General features: G+C 42.9%; 2 protein-coding genes across 3 annotated transcripts in view; both read left to right on the top strand.

Annotated features, from left to right (window-relative positions):
- Positions 1-972: 972 nt before the first annotated feature.
- chrng (cholinergic receptor, nicotinic, gamma) lies at positions 973-8,133 on the top strand. The gene is made up of 12 exons (XM_019856620.1): positions 973-1,127; positions 2,254-2,390; positions 2,469-2,513; positions 2,867-2,991; positions 3,079-3,234; positions 4,138-4,235; positions 4,886-5,086; positions 5,220-5,334; positions 5,409-5,523; positions 6,204-6,468; positions 6,542-6,675; positions 6,806-8,133. Exons 1-12 carry the CDS (start codon positions 1,001-1,003, stop codon positions 7,022-7,024), a joined length of 1,737 nt encoding a protein of 578 aa, XP_019712179.1. The 5' UTR covers positions 973-1,000; the 3' UTR covers positions 7,025-8,133.
- A 519-nt stretch (positions 8,134-8,652) lies between these two features.
- Positions 8,653-15,203, top strand: part of LOC109507286 (phospholipid scramblase 1) — a 24,113-nt gene continuing 17,562 nt past the window's right edge. The window contains exons 1-7 of one of the 2 annotated variants that reach the window (XM_019856617.1): positions 8,653-9,957; positions 10,845-11,123; positions 11,199-11,276; positions 11,806-11,998; positions 14,362-14,473; positions 14,550-14,649; positions 14,745-14,803. In XM_019856617.1, the coding sequence (XP_019712176.1) occupies positions 9,924-9,957; positions 10,845-11,123; positions 11,199-11,276; positions 11,806-11,998; positions 14,362-14,473; positions 14,550-14,649; positions 14,745-14,803 (855 nt within the window). In that variant the 5' untranslated portion in view covers positions 8,653-9,923. Of the gene's footprint in view, positions 9,958-10,834; positions 11,124-11,198; positions 11,277-11,805; positions 11,999-14,361; positions 14,474-14,549; positions 14,650-14,744; positions 14,804-15,203 lie in introns of both variants that reach the window. The other variant, XM_019856618.1, reaches the window with a different exon arrangement.

Raw genomic sequence — 15,203 nt, 5'->3', positions numbered from 1 at the left:
GCACTTGGGGGTTTGTCTTTCCAGAGTGAATGTTTGATGGGAGATATTTCAAATTAGTTGCCAGGGCTGCTGCTACTCTGGCAGTATTTTACACCAGAGGGGCGGCAACAGGGGTGGGGGGGGGGGGGCTTGCACCCTGCACATGAGCACTGATTGGCCGGTACTGTGACCGGACATTGAACTCAACCCGCCAACCATGACATCAACAGAGCACATGCTGTATACATTTATAACTGTCTTCCTTCCTCATACCAGGATGAGGAATCGTAAAAGGATGCAAAATCCTTGTCCATCATACACTGGCAAAAAATGATAGACACACACACACACACACACACACACACACACACACACAACAAACGCTCCCGACATTTGGGAAACATTCCCGCCTCAGGTTTGGGGATGTGCTGAACAAATATGTTTGTGACGCGCAGGCTGACAGCTGACAGCGAGTCCCAAATGTGACGGCAACGTCGCCCAATCTACACTGCGCCAGATCAGCCTTCATTGACATGTGCCTGCAAATGAGCCACACTTATCACCTCTTCAGTCAACTGGAGCCTTTTGTTCTTTTGTTTCACACTTACTATCCTTCTTCTCCTGCCCTTTTCTTTCTTTCTTTCTTTTTATTTTTTTTGTTTGTTTACAAAAGGCTCTGTGCTGGCCTCTGTGCTAATTTTGTCCCTTGCTTATTTTATTCGCTTAAGATAACTGCCAGACTGGCAAATGCTGTGTGTGTTGTGTGTGCGTGTACACATACGTTTGTGTGTGTGTGTGTGTGTGTGTGTGTGTGTGTGTGTGGGTGTGGGTGTGGGTGTGTGGGTGTGTGTTTGTTTCCCAGCACATGTTGAACTGTAATTCCAGGGCTGCATTTTCAGCTGTCACATCAATACAAACACACACACACACACACACACACACACACACACACACACACACACACACACACGTGCACATCAACACAAAGGCAGAATGCCAGCAGGTCCATTAAGTATTGTGCATGTGTGTCTGCGATCATTTCGTTTTGTCAAACGGAGCGGCCCGAAAGCGCGCACACACACACACACTGATGGATTCTCTTCTCTCTGTGTCATTCCTCTTGAAGATATTCATGATTTCTGCCTCAGGTAAGGGCTGGTTTGCTCTGACTCTTCTGTCTGTGGGTGTTTCTTTCCAACACAGAGGCTGTTGAACTTTGTTGTGGCCTGACATCCAAAGAGATAACAGTGTCTTAGTACAAGGGTGCCCAATACGCCGATCGCGATCGATCTGCAGGTCGCAGACTTGTCGATCGTGAAGGGTGTTGAGGGAAAAAAAAAAAAAAAAAAAAAAAACCTACCCAAAACATTTTTGTATCTGTGTGCCTGTTATTAATATGATATATTTTGGTGTTCGTGCACATGTTAACCTGAGCATCCTATCAGTCTCACTTTCACAAAAAGTATTTTAAAAATAATGCTTATTTTGTTGTATTGAGTTCACTGCCCTCAAACAGCTCGCATGGCAAGACTGCGCTCGAAATTAATTCATTTTTAATTTTGTATTGGTGACGTGGTGAGCGACGGGTCAATACGTGTGCCTCAAGTTCCCTAGATGTGGTTATGAATGTGAATGTGTTTTTTTTTTTGGGTGTCTGTCCACATGTACAATTGGCTGGCAACCAATTCAGGCTGCACTCCGCCTACTGCTCGAAAACAGCTGAGATAGGGTCCAGCATGCCCACGACCCTCGTGATGATAAGTGGCTCAGATACTGGATGGATGGATATTTTAATATTTCAAAAAATTCCAAGTCACTTGCATCTCAATGCACAACTGTTTGTCTTTGAAACAGGAAAGCAGTACATGCACGTTTCTATTCAATTGCATCTTGAATTATTCATCAAGGGCTTGTCCTGGCTCTTGTCTACGAAAGGATTCATATTTTTTTGTTGATGCTTGCAAATCACAGATTCCTCATTTGGCTTGGAACAACAAAGTGATGTCTTTAATTCAAAAACACAATCCTTTAAAGCAACCAAAATAAAGTACCGTTATCGTACTTGCACATCAATGGCACGATTAAAATGTGTTTGATTTGTATTTCATGCAGTGATAGCGTGTGATGAAACCACTTTGACGCCATTTTTGGAAGACTTGAGAGCATGGCTAACTCCTTAGTCACCCTGCCAAAGACATCACGTATCAGTTTCACGTCTCGCGGTGAATATGCTTCAATTCGCTCAGCCTGTGCCGTGTGTTTGTTTGTGTGCAGCATACGCCGTTAATCTCGAAGGGGAACTTTTCAAGGATTTGATGAAAGGGTACAACAAGAAAGTGAGGCCCGTGGAGAACAGTGGGGATGTCACGCAGGTGACACTCAAGATGACCCTGACCAACCTCATCTCCCTGGTGAGAAAGCTTTTCAACGGGATCCTGATGGGCATAGGAACAAATGATAATGGAATGACGATGAACTTCTGTTTTCAGAGTGAAAAGGACGAGGCCCTGATGACGAGTGTTTGGATTGAAATGGTAATTTGTGGCACGTTGTTAATTTATAAAGATGAGTACAGTGGTGCCCTGAGATACGAGTGACCCGACTTACGTTTTTTTTTTTCCGGATAAGAGTCATCATTCGGATAATTTATTTGTTGTGACTTGTGAACGCAAGATAGAAGCGCTGTACAAAAGGGTGGCGCAACACATGTAGACAAACAATATCACAATACTCTCAGGCATATATGATTTACCCTCTGCGAGCAACAAATAACAACCCTATGGCCAAGGCGAGCACACTTGAAAGAGCAGCACAACGAATTGAATTGATGCATGATCTCCGGGCACCATCATATTGCTATAAAACTCCAATTTGTTTCTGCTCGTAGCAATGGTGCGACTACAGGCTCAGATGGGACCAACCACCTCGATCCACCTTATACAAGAACATCACCTCGCAGCTACGCCTGCCCTCCAAGAAGATCTGGCTCCCCGACGTCATCCTGGAGAACAAGTCAGAGTCATTCAAGCAAAAAAAAAAAAAAAAAATGCTCAAGCATATTCGGTCGCCATGTTAAAAGGTTTCGAAACATATGTGCAGTGTGGATGGACAATTCGAAGTGGCGCTGTATTGTAACGCGCTGGTGTCTCCTGACGGCTGCGTGTACTGGTTGCCCCCCGCCATCTACCGCAGCGCTTGTCCCATCACCGTCAACTATTTCCCCTTCGACTGGCAGAATTGCACCATGGTGTTCCGGTGAGCGGAGATCTGAATGATGATCGATGATGAGCATTTCGTCTTATCTTATCATGGTCTTATTTTTGTAATAGCACAAAAACTTGGCATGCGAACGCGGGGGCTGTCGACTTTTTACATCTACTGCACTGTTCACAGAAAAGTTTTTCGATACAATATCGGGATATTTAGCTGACCATAACGATGACTCAAATTGGTCTTCTGAAAGAAATCTACGTGATATGTTACAAAATCTAGAAAATCTGAAAAAGGGGAAATATTATAGAATGTATCCTTGCATATTGGAGAAATGAAACATTTGAATTAAAAAAAATATATACTCCGCAGCCTATCCCTGCTGACTTTGGCACTTTTAGACAACGATTCATACTCACAGTCACGCCTATGAACAATTTAGGGTTTTCAGTTCTCCGTGAAGGAGGAAAAAATAAAAAATAAATCTGCATTTACAATTCAACAGTGCAACCCAAAGTAAATATTTTAAATTTTGAACACTTCAACCCTTTCCAGGACTGCGGTTACTGCAGTGGACATCTTATCAGGTTACAGAGTGCATGAAAGGGTTAACGTCAGCGTGTGAACTTTTTTTTTTTGTCTGTTTCTGAGAAAGAAAGGACACACAAAGAAGGACCTTTTTGGAGGTTAGTCAAATATAAAAGGGTTCGGTTCCTCCTCAAGAAAAATCTATTCTAGACTTATGACTCCAGTGTTTCTAGAATCCTGGCTCCCAGGCTGCACGTTCCCACGTCAGCTTGTCTTTGTGCTGAAATAGAGCTCGCGGTGTCCAAACGGCAGACAAAAGTACCATTCAAGGTCGCTTTTCATGTTGCTGTCTTGTGAAAGGAAATAAATGTTTGTTTTTCATTGTGCCGGCAGACCCATATCTCTTGTCTTTGTGTGCAGCTCCCAGACCTACAGTGCCAATGAGATTGAACTCGTTCTGAAAAAGGAGGACAACGTAACTCTGGAGTGGGTTGATATTGACCCCGAGGCTTTCACGGGTATGACGCCTGACTGCACGGATCACAAATAGCACACAATATATGCACTTGTTTTTGCATATTTTCACGTTTGGGTTCCACATTCAATTGTTATTGCCGTGGCAACGTGGCCAGCAAAGCACATCTTGGTGGCTCCTCAGTCTTTAAATTTGTGGTAATCAACCAGGTCTATTTTTGTAAAGAGTCTCAAAAAAAAAAAAAAAAAAAGTGGCACGAGAAATTTAATCTCACAAAAGGTGTATTTGAAATCAAAGTTTGTCCCTTTGGACAATTCCCCCGGAATTACTGCAGGCACTTTCCAACCCTACTCTGCCACACTTTCGTGGATTCTTCTGGGATTCGCTGCAGCTTTGCCGTCACCGCCATCTTGATTATCCTCCACATCTTCAAAATGGGTCCCCTTGGATGAGCACCTTGAGTTTGAGATTGAAGGGAGTGGGAGCATGCCGATGTTATTCCCTGCCAGGAACTGTCAGATGCTCAGGGCCTTGTGAGCTGACACGTTGCTGCCACAATTCTTCCTTCCAACACAATTTCGTTTCAGTGTTGCGGCTTTAAAAACTTTGTTTTTAAGTTACCCTCCAAATTATTTTCGGGCCATTTGACTTCAACCATTCCACTAATTTTTTTTAATTTTTTTTCTTCACCAGAAAATGGAGAATGGGCCATCAAACACAGACCAGCAAAGAAGGTGATCAACAACCAGTTCACCAAAGATGACCCGGAATACCAGGAATTGGTCTTTTTCCTCATCATCCAGAGAAAGCCCCTCTTCTACATCATCAACATCATCGCTCCTTGCGTGCTCTTTTCCTCTCTCTGCCTGCTTGTTTACTACCTACCCGCCAAAGGTCTTTTTCTCCTCCTTTTCAAAACGTTAAGACTACAAAACGTGCAGGAAGTTTGTTGAAACACAAAATCTAATCAAGATTCTCTTCAGATCATCGCTCAGTTGACACAAGTTTAGGATTGTGTCTTTTGCAGCCGGGGGCCAGAAGTGCACCATGTCCATTGCTACTCTTCTGGGCCAGACTGTGTTCCTTTTGCTCATTGCCAGAAAGGTTCCAGAAACGTCCATGGCGGTTCCTCTTATCGGAAAGTAAGTCGTAAGAAATTTCCGTTGAGAGATTTTGTTTTTCCCCCTTTCATCGTCATGTTCATCTTCCACCGCAGGTATCTGATGTTTGTAATGTCCGTGACCACCATTGTAGTGATGAACTGCGTGATCGTTCTCAACATATCGCTGAGAACACCAAGCACTCACGTGATGTCAGACCAAGTCAGAAAGGTGGGGCCGTGCGTTGTTGCATCCGGATTTCACACCGTGGACGTGAACGGCTCCTGGAGGGCTTGATCCATACATATATTTTACATTTATATATATTAAATATTAGGGCGGCCCGGTGTTCCAGTGGTTAGCGTGTCGACCTCACAGTGTAGAGGTGCCGGGTTCGATTCCAGCTCTGGCCTCCCTGTGTGGAGTTTGCATGTTCTCCCCGGGCCCGCGTGGCTTTTCTCCGGGTACTCCGCTTTCCTCCCACATTCCAAAAACATGCATGGCAGGCTGATTGAACGCTCTAAATTGTCCCGTCGGTGTGAGTGTGAGCGCGGATGGTTGTTCGTCTCTGTGTGCCCTGCGATTGACTGGCGACCGGTTCAGGGTGTCCCCCGCCTACTGCCCGGAGACGGCCGGGATAGGCTCCAGCACCCAACGTGACCCTTGTGAGGATAAGGCGGAACAGAAAATGGATGGATGGATGGATATTAAATATTTTAAAATATCAAATAAATAAATGCTGGAGGGGCTGTACTAGGGCTTCATTGGCGGCAGTAAATTGGACTCTAACCCGAACAGGTTTAGTAACAGGGAAATGGATTTCTGTGCCTTGAAGTAAGTAGCAAATAAAGGATGGGGCCATTCATGGATCCAGATCACCATGTGCAGTCCTGTATCTCTGTCCCCTTCAGATCTTTCTTAACGTGCTGCCTCGGCTGTTGAGAATGCAAATGCAACCCTGGACACCCAATCGTGACGCCGCCGCTGAACCCGCTAAAGGTGACGCCGGAGTCGACGACAGAACAGAAATACATCTGGTCCCATGTCGGCGCCGCAGCTCCATGACGTTAATCAACAAGGCGGAGGAATATATACTGAAAACAGCTCGGACTGAACTCATGTTTGCCCGACTCCAAGACAGAAATGGACTGATGAAGTCAGTCTTTGAGACGTTGAGTAAGTATGTTGACGAGTTGGTTTCGACTTCCATCGGCGGACATATCCATTGATTACAGGTTTGCTTTGCTAGACAAAGGCCTGGAAGAGGGAACAGCCGAGCGACTTAGTCTAAGTTTGGCAAAAGCTGCCCCGGAACTCAAGCAGTGCATTGCTTCGTGTAAACACATCGCAGAGACGACAAGGCAACAGAGCAACTATCAAAACGTAAGTTGTCTTTTCACTCACAATGGTTTGCCCTGCAAAAAAAAAAAAAAAGAGGACTAAAGTTGAACACCCAACACTCATGCAGCTTTGCATTTATGGAAAAGAGGCGAGTGATTCTTGTTCCACTCAGGAGAATGAAGAGTGGATCCGCGTCGCCCGGGTCATCGACCGGGTCTGCTTCATTGTCATGGCTTTGCTCTTCTTCGTTGGCACCATCGCCATCTTCCTATTGGGTCACTTCAACCAGCCGCCGTCTTCTCCCTTCCTGGGGGATCCCAAGAAGTACCTTCCCACGAAAGAAAATCTCACGCTAGCCGATACCAGATCAAGGGAGGACCTGCTGGGTTGAAGCGGATCGCCTCATGTCCTTTCTTTCAAAGTTGAATTTGGTTGATTAATTGGTTGTTAGCTGTGCTAACACAGTCACGATGACAGCGATGTACTGGTACTAGTTTGTTGTAATCCAAGAACACCTTGTAATCTGTTAAGGACTGCACAGTGCCTTTGTAGGTCAAATTCAGAATGGCTGCCTTTTCTAAAAGTATTTATGCTACAAAGTGTCTCAAAAGTTTAATGGGCAGTGTACTCTCCAATGTTTTTTCACCGTGCAAGCGCACTTCTCAAACGCCTTCAATTTCACCAACGGTAGTGTCCATGAGCTTTTTGTAGCTGAAGGATTTTTATTATTTTGGATCTCCTACGACTGGTGGTGTAGGTGAGTCTCCATGATGCTCTTTGCTAACACTCAGTGCTAATGCTATATGACGGCTAGCTGCAGCCCAAAACTGTTCAATTCCAAATGTTGTCAAAGCGAAGTTTGTATTTGTTGATTGGGTACATGTTAGCTGGACTTGACACAAGAAAGTGGCAACAATAATAAAATAAATTGTTTGTGGAGTCTAGAAATTTACATCATTGGCTCTGCCTTGCTAGTGAATAATTTGGACATGAAACTCTTTGCTAAAATGTCAATAATAATAAACATAGAAAAAATATATATATTTTACTGTCTCTTGTCATTTCCAGCTAAACGACGCCTGTTTACCTTTGACACAAAATGTTGCTACCGTGCTATGTTACTATAGTTTATGTTTTACATGATGTTGGTTGATTTCATGTTACATTTATAAAACAGCAAACATGTTTAAAATGTTCCTTAAACATTTCCTGGACAGTTTTAATAAAATGTTTCATGATTATGACAGTTTGGAGCAAATTGTACTTCGTTTTTAAAAAAAAAAAATTTTTGTTTTCATGGTAATAATTTCTCATGCTACGTACACTGGCTAGCCCTGATCTGTACTTTACTCAAGGGAACCAAAGTGGTCCAAGCAGACATCAGTAGTGCCAGCTTCATTTTTGGTCTTCAACCTGCCAAGTTGGCGCCCCCAAGCCAAGTTCTAACAGCTAGTGCGGCAATGCCCCAGCGGGCAACAAACTCAGACTTAGTGACCCCCCCCCCCCAACCCTCCCAACCACACCTCTGAAAGCAGGACTTCAATTACATGGCTGAGTGGTGCTTTTAGGGCCCAACAAAAGGCAGATCCGGCTGGTTGGCATGGCAACAGAGGCGGGAGAGGAGATCTCTAGACACACAGTCACTAAGCCAAGCATTACTTTGTGAATATTCGCACACAGACGGACAAGAAGGTTGATGTTAAACCTGCTCTTTGACATCATGGACGCACAGAGCTAGTTTGGTTCGGCTCACACTTTACAATCAATGTCCTTTGCTCTTCTTCGTTGGCACCATCGCCATCTTCCTATTGGGTCACTTCAACCAGCCGCCGTCTTCTCCCTTCCTGGGGGATCCCAAGAAGTACCTTCCCACGAAAGAAAATCTCACGCTAGCCGATACCAGATCAAGGGAGGACCTGCTGGGTTGAAGCGGATCGCCTCATGTCCTTTCTTTCAAAGTTGAATTTGGTTGATTAATTGGTTGTTAGCTGTGCTAACACAGTCACGATGACAGCGATGTACTGGTACTAGTTTGTTGTAATCCAAGAACACCTTGTAATCTGTTAAGGACTGCACAGTGCCTTTGTAGGTCAAATTCAGAATGGCTGCCTTTTCTAAAAGTATTTATGCTACAAAGTGTCTCAAAAGTTTAATGGGCAGTGTACTCTCCAATGTTTTTTCACCGTGCAAGCGCACTTCTCAAACGCCTTCAATTTCACCAACGGTAGTGTCCATGAGCTTTTTGTAGCTGAAGGATTTTTATTATTTTGGATCTCCTACGACTGGTGGTGTAGGTGAGTCTCCATGATGCTCTTTGCTAACACTCAGTGCTAATGCTATATGACGGCTAGCTGCAGCCCAAAACTGTTCAATTCCAAATGTTGTCAAAGCGAAGTTTGTATTTGTTGATTGGGTACATGTTAGCTGGACTTGACACAAGAAAGTGGCAACAATAATAAAATAAATTGTTTGTGGAGTCTAGAAATTTACATCATTGGCTCTGCCTTGCTAGTGAATAATTTGGACATGAAACTCTTTGCTAAAATGTCAATAATAATAAACATAGAAAAAATATATATATTTTACTGTCTCTTGTCATTTCCAGCTAAACGACGCCTGTTTACCTTTGACACAAAATGTTGCTACCGTGCTATGTTACTATAGTTTATGTTTTACATGATGTTGGTTGATTTCATGTTACATTTATAAAACAGCAAACATGTTTAAAATGTTCCTTAAACATTTCCTGGACAGTTTTAATAAAATGTTTCATGATTATGACAGTTTGGAGCAAATTGTACTTCGTTTTTAAAAAAAAAAAATTTTTGTTTTCATGGTAATAATTTCTCATGCTACGTACACTGGCTAGCCCTGATCTGTACTTTACTCAAGGGAACCAAAGTGGTCCAAGCAGACATCAGTAGTGCCAGCTTCATTTTTGGTCTTCAACCTGCCAAGTTGGCGCCCCCAAGCCAAGTTCTAACAGCTAGTGCGGCAATGCCCCAGCGGGCAACAAACTCAGACTTAGTGACCCCCCCCCCCCCACACCTCTGAAAGCAGGACTTCAATTACATGGCTGAGTGGTGCTTTTAGGGCCCAACAAAAGGCAGATCCGGCTGGTTGGCATGGCAACAGAGGCGGGAGAGGAGATCTCTAGACACACAGTCACTAAGCCAAGCATTACTTTGTGAATATTCGCACACAGACGGACAAGAAGGTTGATGTTAAACCTGCTCTTTGACATCATGGACGCACAGAGCTAGTTTGGTTCGGCTCACACTTTACAATCAATGTCTGGACAAGGATGTGGGCTGACCAGTGAAGGTAAGGAAGGAACTTCCATAAACTTTTTTTTTTTTTTTTTTTTTTATTACACCACTTCAATTTTAATGATAATGCAGCAGCTTAATGTCGGGATCTAGAATTTACAATGCCATAAATATGATTAATGAGTGTTGTCAACAAACTGATCTAAGGCCTTCGTAAAACAATGACTGGAGATTAATTTGGCGTATTTTTGTAATTCTTTCGACTCACAATTGAGCAGGATTTTGGTCAGGATTTACCAGAGCTTTGATACATTTCGGCCACAGAGAGCAAGGAAATGATATGAAATGAAAAATGGGAAATGAATTTCCATTTCCATTATGGAAATGGAAGATTTGCATTTTATTATTTTATTTACATACAGTATATTTTTAACAAGACCCCAATTTCTTTATAGAGTACAAATTGACAGTCATGTTCCTGTGATACTACTATTACTACTACTACTACTACTACTAATAATAATAATAATAAAAATAAAAATAATAATAATAATACCAACAATTTGACAAAATTGCTATGTATCGCTTACAAGTCATTTTCTTGTGTTGAAATTCTACATTTTCCCAGCATTAATGATTTCCAACCATTTTGCCACTGGATATTATCCAGTTTCACTAAATTGTGACAGCAAGTATTTATTTACTAGATATAATATCTATTTGTTCATCTATCTATGCCAGCAATGTATAGTGACAGGCAATGCAATTTAAGTGCCTTCACACAAGATTGCAGAAAGTACAATTGACCTGTTGCCATTCATACAGACCTGTCGGCTTTTTGTGCAATCTAAACTGGGCCAGATTTCACAATGAGTAATTAAATTAGCTCCGTATCATTCTTGTGACATTTTTGCTTGGTGGTGTATCGTGAGATTCTTCCAGTTATCGCCACCATGTCCATCGTGACCAATCAACCTCTTCCCTATGGCCGACTGGAACGAGAGAATCACATTCGCATGATATTCCGAGCCTTCCAAAACAAATGCGGTCCCGTGTGTGAGTGCCACTCTCACCCACCCGCATGCAAATCTCTCCAAATGTCCGGTAAGCCCGTTCCGGGTCTGCTGAGGAGCGAGGACGGTGCGGGAGGGTCATCCAACTCTTTGAGTGTGCTGGATGAAGTCACTCAGTTTCATGTCACTGCAAGGCCACAACTTCAGGGTGAGCGGCGTCCTCTTTGGGCTAGCGGAATCTTTGTAGATGAGATGATCTCAAGTGAAGGGCTTCTGATTGTAGGTCCACAGTGTGTTCCACAGAGGATCTACAGCATTGCCACGGGAGCCAGCAGGTCGCAACTGTTTGTGGTGGTGGAAGGTACCGTCGTGCGTCTGAAGTTCTGAACTACACAATCGTTCAAAAGTTGGGGGTCACAGAAAAAAAAATTTTTCTTTTTTTTTTTTTTTTTTAAGAAAAGCACAAGCATAGACAGTGTGTTTGTAAAAACAAGATGGCTCCAAATAAAACAACAATAATCATAAGGCACTAACATCATGCATCTTGGATGTACACCAGGGGTGCCCAATACGGCGATCGCGATTATAGCAGGTTGGTTGATCGAAAAGTCGATCTTCGGTCAAAAAAGGTTGGGCGCCCCTGATGTACACAATCATGAACCCATGTGACGCACATTGAGTTTTGTCACTTAATGACATGCTATCCTAAACTGATGTGACATCACCCTTGGGCAGACAAATATGCGAGGCAGCACTTCACACAAATGGGATGAAGTCTTTCTACTTACCTTTTGGCATTGACATGTACCTCTCCAAACTGGTCACTAGTGTATCCCCGTGTGCTTTTTCAGCTCAGCGCATCTCCTTCCTGTTTCCTTCCTTGCTTTCAGAGAGTTCATGCGTGTGCCTTCAATGTTGTGGTCCAGCTCGGTCTTGCTCCTTGCAGGGCTTCGACCAACAAGGCCACCAGGTTTTCTACTTCGACAGACCTCTCAGGATGGACGCCTGCTGCCTCGGCTGCTGCCTGATGGAAATGAGCGCATACACGGGCCAGAAGCAGCTCATCGGCACCGTGTACCAAAGGTAGGCCACACCGGAGCTACTCCAGCGGTGTCTTGTTTTATGAGATTGATTTGTGACTTAAAACACATGTACAGTATCTCAAGTTATCTTTTGCACTGAAATGAATGGAGATGCCATTAATCTGCTCCAGGAAGTAGCGTTTTGAACTAGGGTTAGGGTTTCAAAGTAGGAGTAAGAATAGCAACTCTAATGGGATTTTTGCCACCCCGATACGTGCGGACTTTATCTTTCAAGATATTGTTCATCACATGCAGGAACGAAGCTTTTAAGCCTTTTGCGATCATTCTGAGACACTTATGTCAACTTTCCCAGACGGCACGTGTCATGTGAGCCTTTTTCCATGTCAGTGCCAGAGCAGGAAATAGCACAGGGAGCATCACAGCTTCGCGAGGTCTAAACCAGTACTACGCAGCTGTTTGCCTGAAGTCACAGATGACAGCACTGAAGCAGGCAGGGAAGGAGTGCGGCATTATTCCGAATGGGAAAATTCACCAAATGAAAGCTGGCAACACCAAAATAATTCATCAAGCCTAAATCAGACTTTTAGTCCAGGCAAAGCCGACCGATTTCTCTCCAGGACTCTGAAGAAAAATTTTATTTTGTGGAAATTCTGTGGAAATAAATGTTTGAAAAGAAATGGTCGAAAAGCAAATCCTTGCATCTCCAGTTTTCAGGAAGAAAAAAAAGTTTTTGAATTCAAAAAGAGCAAGCTTTTTTCAACGCTTAATATTGGAACAGAGGCATATTATTGGTCAGTCGATTTGTGAAAAAAATATTAATTCCACCAAATTTGAAAGGCGGTTTCCATCCAACAGCAACAAAATGTGTAATAAACCGGGACACACAATCGAGTTTGCAAAACTAATTTGTAGTGCAAGAACAGCAATAAAGTGAAAAAAAAAATAAAAATACAAAATCACTCAGATAGGTAAAATAACAAAAAATGTACAAAAAAGACCATTAAATAAAATAACCAATAAAATTGCAAACAAATAGGTTGATAAGCATTTAAAGAAGTAGGGGAACCTGAAACAAGGTAACAAAAATCGCTTAAGAACAAATTTATTTATTTATTTTTTTTGCTCTTTTCTTCCTCAATACTTCGGGCTCTGTTGACTTTTAATTGCTCTTGGGAGCCCCCTATTGGTCACGGGGCTCTAAGCAAGTGCTGGCGCATGACATTTGCTAGCTGTTCGGCCTTCCAGCCTTTGGATGTCCCTTTTCGAGTTTTCCAGAAGCAATGCCGGATGTCTAATTAAGACAGAGCTGGCGTAGGCTTGGATGATCTACTTGGTATAAATATTCCCTCCGTTGTGCCACAATAAAGCCTGTCCCAGTTTGAACTCCCGTGACAGCGAGCAAACAACGCTTTTGGTGCTGCGGAATCATGACAGCTGAAAATGGGAGCAACCAAGCATCAAGGTCGGCTTCGCCGTTGCCAGGTTGCTCGCTGCAGGAGATATTCCATGTTCTCGTGGTGAGGGGCCATGACGAGAAAGGCCTTCCTCCGCTGGCCTAAACGGCATCAGAAGCACTGACCTACATGTCCGAGCTCGATTGTAAAATCTATTTCATGATATTGTATTCATTTATACCCAACCGTCTACTCTCGTCATGTAGCATTTCTCTTGGTTTGCGCTGCTGCCAGTTTGGAAGGATGTTGACGTCCAATCAGATTTGAGCCTTTTGTGTGTTGCCATGTCAATCCAAACTGTTGACGACAGAGCGAGTCGTGCTGGTGCATGCAAGTTAAATTATACAAGGAATGGAACTGTTTCTTAACCAATCACATTTCAAATTGGCCCCACGTGGCCAGCCAGCTGGCCCAGGAAAACAATATTTGTATTACTTGATATGAAATACTCATATGGATAACTTTTAGGTTGTCACAAGACACAACAGTTGCCACAAATCCTTCTCACGGCCGACAACATCACATAATGATGCAAATAGTAAGGAAATAAGTGTATCTCCATATATCAAGATCAAATTTCTATTTGTCTTTTTTTTATGTTGTAATTTTTTTAACGTACATGCTTTGACAAATGAAGGAATACAGCATGTACAAATGTCTGTTTACAAATGTAGGAAGTAAAAGAAAAAAAAAGTCATCCGAAAAATACGCACCCATTAAGTATAGAGAGAAAAATTGACTTCAGCACAGTAACAAAGTAGATTGACCTTGTTATTATGTTACTAGATAAATATTGATTGTGAACTGCTCCAGTCTCCAGATGATCTAAGTGGCAGTTACATGCTGTTATATTATGCGTCTGTGTGTGTGTGTGTGTGTGTGTGTGTGTGTGTGTGTGTGTGTGTGTGTGTGTGTGTGTGTGTGTGTGTGTGTGTGTGTTTGTTGCAAGGTGGAGCATGTTCACGCCTTTCTTTGAAGTCAAAGACTCCCAGGGAACGGCTGCAGTCCAAATTCAGGGCCCCTGCTGCCCAATTCGCTGCTTGTCAAATCAGCAATTCCAGGTAACACTCACCTATTAGAATGTACATTTATGCCACCATTTTTTTCATATTTTTATTTTATTTTTTTAAAAACTAGATTGTCTCCAATATCGGTGAGAATGTCGGTACCATATGGAAGAAATGGCCTGGCTTTCACCAAGATCATAACATGGACCATGAATATTTTGGGATGGAAGGTGAGTTTGTAGAGAATGGAGATGTTTGTGTTCCTATGAATGCACACACGCGTTTTTTAAAATCAATCACATTTGCATTGATTGAAATATTTCAGTGCCACCTGGCATGGATTCACAAACCAAACTGTTGCTCCTCGCAGCCACATTCTTACTGGTAAGTATGCTTTAGAAGTTGGGGGCGGGGGTGGGGGGGGGGTGGAAAGTAGAATCCGCATAAGCTCTCAACATTTGGCTCCGTTTCCAGCATTAACTGTCAATTAATTGATTCATTGCATAGGAAAAATCTTCCAAATTTGCTTCGTCGTTTTTTTCGGGTTAATACGCCTTATTATACATGGTCGTTTTTTTGGGCAAAAAACGCCTTACTATACATGGTCGTTTTTTTCGGCGAAAAACGCCTGACTATACATGGTCGTTTTTTTCGGCAAAAACGCCTTACTATACATGGTCGTTTTTTTCATTAAAAAACGCCTTACTATACATGGTCATTTTTTTCGGGTAAAAACGCCTTACGATACATGGTCATTTTTTTTCGGCTAAAAACGCCTTACAAT

This window comes from Hippocampus comes, unplaced genomic scaffold, assembly GCF_001891065.2.
Source record: "Hippocampus comes isolate QL1 unplaced genomic scaffold, H_comes_QL1_v1.1 scaffold105, whole genome shotgun sequence".
Lineage (NCBI taxonomy): Eukaryota > Metazoa > Chordata > Actinopteri > Syngnathiformes > Syngnathidae > Hippocampus > Hippocampus comes.
Note: the sequence above shows the minus strand (reverse complement) of the source record. Positions and strands in the feature narration are given on the sequence as shown.

Bases quoted from the DNA above. Each gene is read 5' to 3' on its own strand.
- chrng (XM_019856620.1), top strand. From the start codon at position 1,001: ATGTGTGTCTGCGATCATTTCGTTTTGTCAAACGGAGCGGCCCGAAAG. The intron at 3,235-4,137 runs GTGAGCGGAGAT...CTTTGTGTGCAG, and splicing joins AATTGCACCATGGTGTTCCG to CTCCCAGACCTACAGTGCCA. The intron at 5,524-6,203 runs GTGGGGCCGTGC...TGTCCCCTTCAG, and splicing joins TGTCAGACCAAGTCAGAAAG to ATCTTTCTTAACGTGCTGCC.